Consider the following 12,694-nt stretch of genomic DNA (forward strand, 5'->3'; position numbering starts at 1 on the left):
CTGCCAAGCAATTTATTCACATGTACGAAAAACGCAAGAATAATTGACAAATATTACCCGAATAAATGTCTCTCGAAGTAATTAGTGGGCTTAAAGAGTACAACAAACATTATTTTATTACTTCAGTATTATTCAGCATTGGGAATCACAATATCCGCTGTACAAAACAAAAATTCATCATCGGAAAACCACATATACCGTGCATTTCTTTACACGAGTAATGCATAAAACTTAAAAGTTATATTTCTTCTTTCCCCATATTCCTTCCTATTTTACTTATCTTTATTCATATATGATTTATATTTTTTTTTTTTTTGTAGTTTTACCTTACTTTGCAACTTTACTGATAGCTTATGGAGGTTTTCAATTTATATGCAACTAAATCTCATGTTATGTATGTATATATCTGTATACGTTTGGGACTCCATACGAGCCATAAGAAAATAACAGTCGCAAATAATATACTTATTCTGCCTTTCTTTTTTACGTCTTATATTTTTAAGGACATTATCATGCTTTTAGAGTCTTACTCTCGCAACGCTACTCGCGAACGGCGCACAACGTTCTCGTACATCAAACGATTTCTTCGAGACTCGAAGATATTAAACGCAGTCGAACTACAAGAAGGCATTCGCACTCCCATTTTCTCTTTCACTAGCATACCACGTTCAATATTTCAAAAATTAATAGTCAATACAATCGATGTACGATTCGGCCTCGCGTGCGCACGCGTATCTCTATGAATCATACAAAATCAATCTTTTTTTTTTATTTTTTTATCTTTTTTTTCTTTATATAAGGAACAATTTAACGTTCCTGTTCGAAAATCAAAACCCCCTGGTAAATACGTGAGTAAAATAATTATTTCAGCTTAATTCGCATACACGGTCATCATAAATAAATAAAGTTTTGACTGTTCCAAATAACCATAATATTGTCCTACTCTATTTTGCGATTTACGCATGTTTTATTATTTTTGTTTTTCTAATTTTTCTTTGTTCGATTTTTATTCGCGAAAGAAAAGAATAATTACTGTTTTATCTCTCGATTCCACAAAATCATAATACATGCAACGCGAAAAATTATTTAGTCAGTTTTTCTTGTTTTTTTTTCCCCCTCATCTTCACGTTCTATTCTCTTACGTTGTGTTACAAAAATTTCTTTGAGATTCTCTTTCACTTAATCGGAGTTGCATGCTTGTCGAATTAATTAATAGTATACAAACAAAAGCTCAACTGAAAATTTAAAACTTGCTTTTTCATATATGTTTGTTTGCAAATATATGTTTGTTTCTACCGTCCGGCGTGTATTGTACTTAATTACATTCAGAAGCATTTGACGATTCCTTAATTTGTAGGACATGATGGTTTTGAATATCGAGTTTTCGAAAATTAACTACTTATAGCAATAAGATTCATTTTTATTTGTCCAAAAATTCTAAACGCAGGATCTGCAAAGCACTGATTAGTTTCCTATATTCCTGCGCGATAATACAAAAAACTCACAATAAAGTTCTCTCAAAGAACTTTTTCTGTTTTTTTTTTGTTTTTTTTTTTTTATTTTTTTATTTTTCCTCTTAATTTCTTTATTTCAATCTTTCTTTTTGAAACTCGAATTCAAATCAGTCCACAAGGGCAGAGCACGTATCGTAAAAATCTTAATCTAAAGTGAATACTTATATATATAGTAGTGCGTTGTTCATTCAAAAAGATACAACGCGACTATTCTGCTGTGATTGAGTAGCAGATTGTTCGTTGGTCGTGCGATTTTGACTGCCAGGATTATTTTGCTGTTGTTGGTTAGCAGGTTTACGATTTCCACCTCTGGAACCTCTATAACCACCTCGGAAACCAGAACCACCAGCACCACCACCTCGATACATGCCTCCCATCCCACGATTATAATAACCGCGTCCACGAAAACCACCGCGTCTTGTTGACGCTACACCAAATGTTTCAGAGTTCAATTTGCGCTCTGTCCTCCAGTCTGTACGTTGGAATCGTCTATAATAATAATAATAATAATAATAATAAAAGAATGATTTTTTTTAAATAAAATATTTTAATTATAAAATTTATAATGATTATTGTAACACAAGTTACTTACCCTTTACTTCTTTCCACTGCTTCGCAACTGATGTTATCAAAGAACGATTTTGATTTGTCATAATGAACTATCTCTGGTTCTTCTTCTGGTTCACCTTCACCTGCTCCAGTTTCATTACCACTATCATCTTTCTTTTCATTATCAGCACCAGAATCAATTTTTGTTTTTGCTAATTGAGATCTAAAATGCATAATATTAAAAATTTACTTTATAATTTTCAAATATTTTTTAAATATATAATTTGATGTGATAAAATAATGCATATGTCGATGCATTGCGTAAACAAAGCATGTATAATGCGAATACATGTTGCTTTAAAGACACATAACATTAATTTTGCATGGTATTCACATTTGGTATTTCATTTCATATTTACTTGAAATAAACTTGGTTTAACCATGCTATATATATATATATATAACTAACTAAACATATATATATATATATGTTTGCAAAAAAAATATATACCTTAATTCTTCGAACTCAGTATTAGCTTGTTCAAAATCATAATCATTATCGAATTTCAGCGTATTCTTAGGTTTGGCACCAGCATTACCGGGTTGATTTCTAAAACCACCACGACCTCTTCCTCTGCCACGCATATTTCCACGATTCATCCATCCTCCACGATTTCCACGACCACCTTGAGCATGTGTACCTTGACCTTGAAGTTGACCATCTTGTTTCATTGTATCACGTTTTCCATCATTATATTGTGATACAGTACCTCCTGTTTTATTACCACTATGGCTGAAAATAATATATAAAATTATATTATATTATATTATATATATTATAAGAACATCATTAATATTTAATTAAAAAATTGTACTTTTTAAACATTAAATTTAGTTAAGTATTTTGAAAATAATATATATTATACCTATCGTGATCACGTCGAGCAGGTTGAATAGTTCTTATATTCGTCTTTTCACCAAGCTTGCCAACATTTCCACTCTGCTGTTGTTGTTGCTGCTGTTGATGACCCACCTGAATACTTTGATCCATAGTTGGACTTTTTCGTGTCAATAAAGATGAAGTTGGAGTTGTTGATCGTGAACCTCCACTAATGAGATCTAATACACCTATGAAAATAAGTTAAAAGAAAATAAGCAAATATGCATGTTATAATTCTATGAAAACTTAATATTTAAAAAATATAATTCTAAAATAAAATATAATATAGGAAATATTTAAAAAAGTATATTAGAAATTTTTAATTCTAGAACTTAAATCAAAGTATGATTACAAAAGTACTACATTAAATATACGTTGCTTAAGAAAGTAACCTTAAAAAACAATTTCTACCTGAAATTTCAACTGTTCTTGCTATTATGTTACTTGCTAGTGCATAATGCTTCTAACACTATTAAAATGAAGTTTTAAATGCATATTTAAAATAAAATTATAAATTATAAACGCGATATATATAAAAAAATTTCATGCATATTCTTTTAATAAAATACAAAAACTATTAAAAACAAATTTGCATAAATATATTATATAAAATATATATAACATAAGCAAATCATAACAAATTGAAATTACTACATTATTATAATATTATTATTTTAAATATTTATTGCCAATATAGCATTAAACATTTATTTTAAAAAATCACATACATTAATATCAATATTAAATCACTTATTATGCTATTTGAAATTTATTTAAAGAAACTTTAAAATTAATATTATGAAGTATTAAGAAGGCACATATCAATATAAAAGCATAAATAATACAATCATGAAAGCAAATCATATTAAAGCAATATTAAAGATTTGTTAATAAAAATCATGTATATACTATACTATATACATATTTTTAAATATATACAAATATATCATATAGAATACTCAAGCATTCAATATTAAATTTTTCATTTAAATTTATAATATAAAATTGAGAAGCAAATTAAAAAAATCACAATAAAAATATAATTCACATTACAAGCAAAAATTCATAAGCAGTTAAAAGAAAAAAATAAATGAAAGCAAGTATTTTCAAGTATATCATATATAGTTAAAAATTAATAAAGGAAATTTTTTCATTTCACAAGTAAAGTTAGCAAGCATTACCAGAGAAGAAGCAGCAAGCATGCCATTGGCAAGGGATAGTTCATAGCAAAAACAGTTTACCATCTTCCAGAGATTGGTCTTTTGGTAATGGGTCGACATTGGCCGTCGGTAGTGAGTTTGGGATAGAGATGGCATTGGGTTCAGCAGAGCCCAAGCTCAACTCACTTGGCTGTTTATTTATTGGTCCACGAGGATCTCTAGAAGTTGGCATTCCCATTACAGGTCCCATGGTGCCCATTGTCATGCCATAAGGTGTTCCATATTGTCCACCCATTGGACCCATCATTGGATGAGCATAACTAGGTTGTGGTTGGTATGATTGCTGACTCATAGACGGTTGTACCGTCATCTATAAATAAATAGAATTATTAAGCAATCATACGAAATTATATTGATTTTATTATTTAATATTAATATTATTTATTATAATAATTTAATTTAAAAAATATTAATCTTATAATAATAAGAAATATATATATAAATTATAATTACCTGCACAATAGCTGGATCATTTGGAATAGAACTGACATTGTTGACAACTCTAATATCTTTAATATCTGAACCACGGAATAAAATGTATTCATATACTTGATTCTGTGGTGCCACTGGAAGTTGTGTTTCTCTATCCTCAGTCCCAAAAGAACGTACTATATTATAAAGAAAGGAATGTTTAATATTTTGATAAAATAATCACATTTTTAAGATTAAGATTAATTTTGAAATTAAATGTAAGAGTTGTTTCATAAATTTGCTATTATCAATATATTAATACAGATTATAAAATTATATATAAAATAAAAATATATAATATCTTATGTAATATAAATAATATTTAAAATTTAATAATACAAATAATTTGAAATCTATATTATGAAATTTAAATGTAACGACTTATAAGAATAACTGTAATATGACTAAAAAAAAAAAAGGACGAAAGACATAAACAGGACAAGTACAAAACACAAACATTCTATACAATGGTGGATGTAACGGTTTTTAATATAATTTTACATAATAATAACTATTATATTAAAAAAAATATTGTATTTTGATTAAATATATAATTTTTAAATTTTGTTATTTCACTTCAATTTAATATTGTACAAAAAAAATAAACATTAAATGAGAAAATATTATATAATTAAATACATAATTATGATATACAGTTTTCATAAACTAAAATTATTGATCTAAAACGAAAATAAAAATATATAATTTTGAACAATATTATTTGATATATTTCTGTCTTTATTACCTCTTTATGTTGAATATAGATTGCTATAAATTTGAGAATACTATATAAATATTTAACATATTTATTAAAACTAAAAACATGTTAAACAATGAGATTAATTTTAAAATATATATATTTAAATATAATACATAAAACACCCGTTATAAATGACGGGTGACCCCGGTTGTTTTGTATCGAAGCTTTACCGGACGAATCAAGTACCGATTGTTCTAAAAGCATTTTCGAATATAACAAATACATAAAAATCATTAAATTTCCATAAACAATACATAAAAAAAGTGATAGAAGCAAAAATATAAACGTAATCGATGAATAAAAAGTAACGAATATTGAAACAAAATAACCGGGAAATAAAGCAGCGGCAAAACTAATTTCGGTATCCATCTTGATTTGAGACTCACCATTAGCTAGAGCAATCGTACATTCTTGAGGATCAACAGTAAAGAGTCGGCCCTCATAACGAATATCTGCTTTCGATATTAAACTAATCTTCGAGCCCAATTCTGGCATTCCTCCGCTCATCTTGAATCTCTTTCTTCTGTACGATGATCGATGTGATATTACAGGATTCACGATACCATCTGACGAAACCACCAGCTGACACCAATGGTCGACAGCGAACTGCCAAGTCTACCAACAGAAATTGCGCATGCGCCACACCCCCCATATATTTAGAAATGATTTACAAATTTCAAATGTAACAAAATTAAATAAAAATAAAATGATACAAATGGAAAATAATAAATCATTATGATAAAGAATATAATAATATAAATTATATTTTTTAATAGAATGTTGCATACTTCTATTAAATTGAAATACGTTTTAAATATTGTACTATAAATTGTGAATAATGCAATCTTTAAATTTAAAAAAATACACTATGTTTATTAATATTTACATGAATAAAAATGTTGCATGTAATCAAAATAAACATTTATTAATAATTTTATCATTTAAATGTTGACCTTATGATATTGGTATGCTTGATTATAGTCGCCTTACATATTAAAAGTTGTGTAAGTACCTTTTGCTTTTTGTCTACTTTGTAAAAGGTTTGTGATTGCATATAAAAATATGCATATATTGATAACAAAATTTTATGAAACATACATAATTACTATTTTACCGCTATGTGTATGTTTATTTTATAGATATTTAATTGACTAAGAATCTTTGTACATTGTACCTTTGGCCAACATGGCGGCTTCATTAGGACGAGTTTATAAAATCGGTCTTTTGAAATCAAATTATGGAACATTATTCAATCAGGTATGTAATTTAAAAATATAATTTGCTTTTAAATGTATTAACTTATTTACTTTAAAAATATCATTTATTATTTAAATGTTATCTTATAAAATTAATGTATCGAACTTAATGTAGATCTTTTGATGAACTATACAAGTTGTCGGCTGCTATGACATTTTTCTTGAAAAATATATTAATTTTGTACTTAATGTCACTTTATCAATTCTAATGAAACATATTTTATAACAGGATAATAATTTCAACAGGATTTTGAAGACATTTTATTTGATGTTATGTAATAGTTATCAGCATACAAAATTATGATGTTGCCATAGCCAAACAAATCTAAGATTTATATGGATAGTTTAAAAATCAAATTTATAACTGAAAATATTTATAACTTTGGATTATTTTAATAATTATACAACTTGCATAATGGATTAAAAAAGATAACATTAAAATTCATGTAAATATTTAGAATTTTAAAATGTAATGTTATAAATTTTATTGAATAAGATTATTGAATAAGATTAAAATAAAAAAATTATATTATAAATTAAAAGTTTATCTAATATTTAAATTTTAATTTAGCAGGTACATAATTTTTCTACTGCCAAGCAATGGTCTAGAGGCAGAAAAGTGGTATGTGTATTTCTGTAATGAATTGAAGATGCCTTCCTTATTCCCACATTCCTAATGTACAACCAATAACATTTAAACTCATTAAATACATGAATATATATGTGTTATATATGTATGTTCTTATATATTGAACATATATTTATAGTAAGTTTCAGTTATATCATAATGAATATATATATATATATTTATATACAAAGAGACTTTTAATATATTTATATAATAAAAATAATTACAGCTGTTAGCATGTTTAGGAGTAACAGCTGGAGGTATCAGCGCATTAATTTATGCTTTGGATCAATCTGTAAAAGCTTTTGATATGGTAGCACATCCACCAACCTATAAATGGGGTTTTTATGGAATGTTTAGTGCACTTGATCATAGAAGGTAATAAAAGCATTATGAGAAGTAAGGAACATAAATTTAATAATGAAATACATATCTTTTATATTATTTTTTCATATTATTATTTAGTCTTCGACGTGGTTGGGAAGTATATAAAAATGTGTGTTCAGCTTGTCATAGTTTACAATATATGGCTTATCGTCATCTTGTGGGTGTTACACATACTGAAGAAGAAGTGAAAGCTATTGCAGCAGAAGTTCAGGTAAATATTTTTAAAGTTCAGGTAATATTTGTAAAGTATTTTTAAAGTAAAATTGAATAATATAATGAAAGTATAATAATAATAAATATATAATTATATAACTAAAAGTTAATAAAACAATTTTATTTAAAAAAATAGTGATATTAATATATTATTTTAAAAATATAACTTATTTCATTAAAAAAAAAATAATGTAGGTTCAAGATGGTCCTGATGACCAAGGAAATTACTTCATGCGTCCTGGTAAATTATCTGATTATATACCCCCTCCATATCCAAATGAAGAAGCAGCTAGAGCAGCAAATAATGGTGCTTATCCACCAGATTTAACATTTATTATTAATGCAACTGAGCATGGAGAGGTAAAATAATTAATAAATTTGGTTTATTTATTTTTTTATATATTGAACTTTATATATTATTTACTAATTTTATTTAGAACAAATTATTTTTTCTCTATAAAAATATTCTTGAATTCAATATATTATTCATATATTTTACATTTTAGAACTATGTATTTTCATTATTAACTGGATACTGTGATCCACCAGCTGGTATTCCAATAAGAGAGGGTCAATATTTCAATCCTTACTTTGTTGGTGGAGCTCTTGGTATGCCACAAGTAAGTTTATGTAATTATTTAAGATATATATGAAATTGATTTCTAAATTAACTTTTTTTTCTATCATGTTTCAGATTCTTTATGATGAAGTAATAGAGTATGAAGATGGCACTCCTGCATCAGCTTCTCAATTAGCAAAAGATATTGTAGAATTTCTTATGTGGACATCAAATTCAGAACATGATGAAAGAAAGAGACTTACTATTAAGGTAATATTTGATATTAATATATACTTCAAGAAACATATGTAATTATTATTATTTTAAAAATTATATAATTATTTTGCAGCTTTTGGGTATTAGTTCAATAGTACTACCATTATTAGTATATTGGAAGAGACATAAGTGGACAACTGTGAAAAATACTAAAATACTTTTCACTCCAAGACATAAACCTCCACAACAGTAATATAACTACAGTAATAAAGCTACATTAGCTCAAGGAAAATGATCCGACGATGTTAGGTTCCCATATTGGAATGTAGTTTTTTACTTTGTTTGAATGTTGCGATATTTACAACAACATAATTGCACTCAAATGATAGACGTTTATTTAACGCGTCAATCGCCTTGTACATATAACTACAATTAATAATATCATCGTCAGATTTAAATAAACTGTAAAACTTATTTAATCATATATTTATTGCCTAAACAAAAATTCCCTGAATGTAAGGAATAAAAAAATTGATTTTAAATAATTTCTACAGAAATTTGTTTATTCTTAAGCATGATTTCATCAACATGAAGTGATATTACTTAATATTTTCATTAATATGAATTAGATTACACTATTACATCATTTATAGTGTAATACTAAAATGCAAAGCTGATGAAAAGGTATGTATAATGTTTCAAGTAGTTGAAAATTTTATAATATTATTCAATAAATGTGAACTTGTATTAAAAATCTGGTACTTTGGTTTGGATTTACTTTAATTAAGGATAGATATTACTATAATTTGGATAATAAAATTTCAAAAAATTATATTATATTTGAAATAATTTATGATTATATTTCTTTTTCTAAAATGTAACATAATTATGGAAAACTTTTTTTCCGCTCTGTATACAACTTCATACGGGAACGGTATAGTTTGTAGCAATTTATAATAGAACTGCACTAGTATTCAAATCTGATTCTCTAATGATTAGAAACTTATATATGATACTTTGGATTTTTATTAAAAATTAAGTATGATTTTATAAATACATCAATTATGAAGCTTTAATCAAAGACTAAATAATACATATGTATTATATATCTGCATTATAATGACCAAAAAAACTTAAAATATATTTCTAATATATAAATAATGGAATGGAAGAGAAAAATTAAATATTTTTAATCTAATGCTTCATACATTGATGTAAATGTTTTCATACACTGATGCAAAATACTATACCATTATCCACATATTATTATAAATCAAATTATTTTATATATTTTAATTATAACATAAATTGTTTATTAGTTAAGAAACACTTTTCTCTATATAGAATAAGAGGCCGTTCTTGGATGATGTCTCAACCAAATACATTCAATATATGCTCATTTTTATGCTACTTGCACAAAAAGGCACATTATTATATCAAATATTGATCTCAACAATCTGCTATTTGCTAATTGTATTGTATTTGAATAACAATTAACAGAGAAAAAATAAAATAAAACTTGGTAAAAATGAGCACACAAAAATATAAATTATTAAAATTTAGAATTGTCTACAATAATAATTACTGAGACACCTCCACAAATTATGAAATGGCACTTATGCTCAAACTGAAATGTTATTCAGGCTATTTTGTTTTACTTAAAAAACTTTGAAGGCATAAGTTATTCTTATTGATTATTACTTTTATTACACAGTCTGTGTTTCCAGTTTTAAGAATCAAAATATTTTATTTTAGATCGTATTAACTTAAAAAGCTGAAACAGCATTTTCTTAAATTAAATACGTGTGCATGTTTTTAAAATAAAATATTAAAAATAAAATAGTTTTATATATATATGTATATATATATATATATATATTATCATATATTATATATATATACATATATATGAAATATGCTATAAGTTTAAGAAATAGTAAGTAATAATAAATGATTTATGAATTTTGTAAGTAAATATTTTAGTAAATTGAAAACACTGAATCAACTTTTATAGTCATCATTTCCTTTCTTTTTTCTTTTTTTATACAGATGTTATTTCTTAGTATATGTCTTTACTTGGTACCGATTTAATATTTGGTACCTTCATTGAATCTCACCCCATGCTACTGCAGAAAGGAAGAGATGTTATATTTATATGTGGTTAGGCTAAAAAGTGCTACCCTCTGGAGGCTGAGATAATTTCATGTTTTCCTTCAATGTCATTAAACGACGAAGTTCTTGAAGAACTGTCTTAATTGTGTATTCTCGTTGCCATTTTGCAAGCACTGGTACACTGCGGTTATCAACCTATAAAATTTAATACATTAAATATTTACTTTTATATTATTGAAATTAAAAAAAAATACTTACTGCACCAGTAGTACTGTTAATACAATTCATGTTGATCCTGCTTAAAAATCTTACATTGGGTGCATCATCTGGATATCTTTGACCACAATCAATTTTCAAACTATACATTCTATTTTCATATGGTGTCTAAAAAATATTATATAATATGTAATTATAATATATTTAATCGATATATTTGTAATATATTTATAAATATTTAATTTATATTATATAATTATAATATATTTAATCAATAATATTTATATACATTTAATATTATTTTTCTTACTAATAATAGTAAACTCATTTCCTTTTTTAACACAATTAATTTTAATTTGCTATTATTATTATAATTTTTAAGCAATACAAATTTATATTTAACATAATAATATTATAAGCAAATATTTATATATAATATAATATATTTATACAATACATAGGAATTTAAATTTTAAATTAATATATCAAATAGAATTTTATAAAAATTTAGAAAAAATTACTCTAGGTGGTCCAATTATCATTCCAGTCCAATGTGTGAGAGTCATATCATCATCGTTTTCTAAGCCCCAACTGATTGTACCATCACCTACACCTTTTTGACCTTGTTCTAATTCCTCTAATAAACGAAAGTTTCGAGGCACAACTAAAAACATAAAATTGAAATTATTTTTTAAAGGTATCAATAAAATATTATTAATTAAAACCATTAAAACATAAGTATAGGTTATGAGTCTGTAATTTTGCACGATGTAATCTTCTCGTTAATATTTTCAAATATTTTTTATGATATATATAATTTTATTTATATAAAAAAAATAAAATAATAATGATATTTTCAAAACCCCGATATACTATTAATTAGTTTTATATACATTTACTGTGCGTGATATCTTTCTATATTATATGTCTACTTTTCTATTTTATCAAGATTTTAGAAGTATAATTTTCATAATGATATTTTATATATGATTCTTTAATTTGAATTCTTTAATTTTCAAATGATATGAAACCTGTTTGTTGTTTGCATTTTTTAGCCTGTAAAAAACAGATATAAGATACTTACCTACACCGGTAGTGGGTACCGCCATGATATCTTATTTTTGTGAAACGCTGTATATTTTTCTAAAGAATACCAAATTAACACCCAATAATATGCTCCAAACCAAATCACTTTAGAATATGCGTTTTAATTATAATATAAATCTTTCATTACCCGAAGCTAAGATGAAGAAAATAATATCTAATAATCAAGTGAAATTCACTTTGCGAAAATTCAGCCAACCTCCGTGAGGTTGTCTGTTTCCACAGACTATTCACTTTCTAGACGGAATTACTATATTATAGATTTCAGACCTTTAATTATCCCAGCGTTTTTATAAATTTTATGCTCATAAATTTATTATTTCATTAAAAATATTTATACTTTTATATTATATATTATATTTATAATGGCAAATATTATTTACCATTATAATAAAAAATGAAAAAATTTAATATTTTAATATTTTTATAAATGAATATTTTTTTCTTAATAAATATAAATTATTTTATATAATAAATATAAAACATATATATATATATATATATACATATATATATATATATGTATACGTATATATATACATATATATA

General features: G+C 25.3%; 3 protein-coding genes across 6 annotated transcripts; 1 reads left to right on the forward strand and 2 right to left on the reverse strand.

Moving 5' to 3' along the window:
* Window positions 1–101: 101 nt before the first annotated feature.
* On the reverse strand, window positions 102–6,069 carry LOC102676480 (protein LSM14 homolog A). 2 transcript variants are annotated; one of them, XM_006620813.2, is made up of 7 exons: window positions 5,841–6,069; window positions 4,677–4,831; window positions 4,350–4,533; window positions 2,990–3,191; window positions 2,575–2,856; window positions 2,107–2,286; window positions 102–2,003 (listed from the first exon to the last, which is right to left on the reverse strand). In XM_006620813.2, exons 1-7 carry the CDS (start codon window positions 5,959–5,961, stop codon window positions 1,703–1,705), a joined length of 1,425 nt encoding a protein of 474 aa, XP_006620876.1. In that variant the 5' UTR covers window positions 5,962–6,069; the 3' UTR covers window positions 102–1,702. The 2 variants fall into 2 exon arrangements, with proteins under 2 accessions (XP_006620876.1, XP_006620877.1); XM_006620814.2 differs by having other exon boundaries at window positions 4,245–4,533.
* A 300-nt stretch (window positions 6,070–6,369) lies between these two features.
* On the forward strand, window positions 6,370–9,187 carry LOC102676698 (cytochrome c1, heme protein, mitochondrial). 3 transcript variants are annotated; one of them, XM_006620815.2, is made up of 9 exons: window positions 6,370–6,458; window positions 6,594–6,711; window positions 7,282–7,332; window positions 7,568–7,716; window positions 7,804–7,936; window positions 8,134–8,298; window positions 8,445–8,558; window positions 8,633–8,767; window positions 8,847–9,187. In XM_006620815.2, the coding sequence occupies exons 2-9, from the start codon at window positions 6,640–6,642 to the stop codon at window positions 8,964–8,966; spliced, it is 939 nt and encodes a 312-aa protein (XP_006620878.1). In that variant the 5' UTR covers window positions 6,370–6,458; window positions 6,594–6,639; the 3' UTR covers window positions 8,967–9,187. The 3 variants fall into 3 exon arrangements, with proteins under 3 accessions (XP_006620878.1, XP_006620879.1, XP_031368812.1); XM_006620816.2 differs by having other exon boundaries at window positions 7,285–7,332; XM_031512952.1 differs by lacking the exon at window positions 6,370–6,458 and adding an exon at window positions 6,476–6,494.
* A 1,527-nt stretch (window positions 9,188–10,714) lies between these two features.
* LOC102677124 (ubiquitin-conjugating enzyme E2 variant 2) lies at window positions 10,715–12,398 on the reverse strand. The gene is made up of 4 exons (XM_006620819.2): window positions 12,126–12,398; window positions 11,563–11,705; window positions 11,084–11,209; window positions 10,715–11,020 (listed from the first exon to the last, which is right to left on the reverse strand). The coding sequence occupies exons 1-4, from the start codon at window positions 12,148–12,150 to the stop codon at window positions 10,880–10,882; spliced, it is 435 nt and encodes a 144-aa protein (XP_006620882.1). The 5' UTR covers window positions 12,151–12,398; the 3' UTR covers window positions 10,715–10,879.
* Window positions 12,399–12,694: the final 296 nt, after the last annotated feature.

The sequence above is a fragment of the Apis dorsata genome, unplaced genomic scaffold, assembly GCF_000469605.1.
Source record: "Apis dorsata unplaced genomic scaffold, Apis dorsata 1.3 scaffold_530, whole genome shotgun sequence".
Classification (NCBI taxonomy): Eukaryota; Metazoa; Arthropoda; class Insecta; order Hymenoptera; family Apidae; genus Apis; species Apis dorsata.

Excerpts from the sequence above, each read along its gene's own strand:
- LOC102677124 (XM_006620819.2), bottom strand. The coding sequence starts at position 12,150 with ATGGCGGTACCCACTACCGGTGTAG. Across the intron at positions 11,706-12,125 it reads GGTACCCACTACCGGTGTAG|TTGTGCCTCGAAACTTTCGT; the intron begins GTAAGTATCTTA and ends TTATGTTTTTAG. Across the intron at positions 11,021-11,083 it reads TTAACAGTACTACTGGTGCA|GTTGATAACCGCAGTGTACC; the intron begins GTAAGTATTTTT and ends TAAATTTTATAG.
- LOC102676698 (XM_006620815.2), top strand. The coding sequence starts at position 6,640 with ATGGCGGCTTCATTAGGACGAGTTTATAAAATCGGTCTTTTGAAATCA. Across the intron at positions 7,937-8,133 it reads CTATTGCAGCAGAAGTTCAG|GTTCAAGATGGTCCTGATGA; the intron begins GTAAATATTTTT and ends AAAATAATGTAG. Across the intron at positions 8,559-8,632 it reads GAGCTCTTGGTATGCCACAA|ATTCTTTATGATGAAGTAAT; the intron begins GTAAGTTTATGT and ends ATCATGTTTCAG.
- LOC102676480 (XM_006620814.2), bottom strand. The coding sequence starts at position 5,961 with ATGAGCGGAGGAATGCCAGAATTGGGCTCGAAGATTAGTTTAATATCG. Across the intron at positions 4,832-5,840 it reads TACGATTGCTCTAGCTAATG|TACGTTCTTTTGGGACTGAG; the intron begins GTGAGTCTCAAA and ends TTTATAATATAG. Across the intron at positions 3,192-4,244 it reads AGACCAATCTCTGGAAGATG|GTGTATTAGATCTCATTAGT; the intron begins GTAAACTGTTTT and ends TTATTTTCATAG.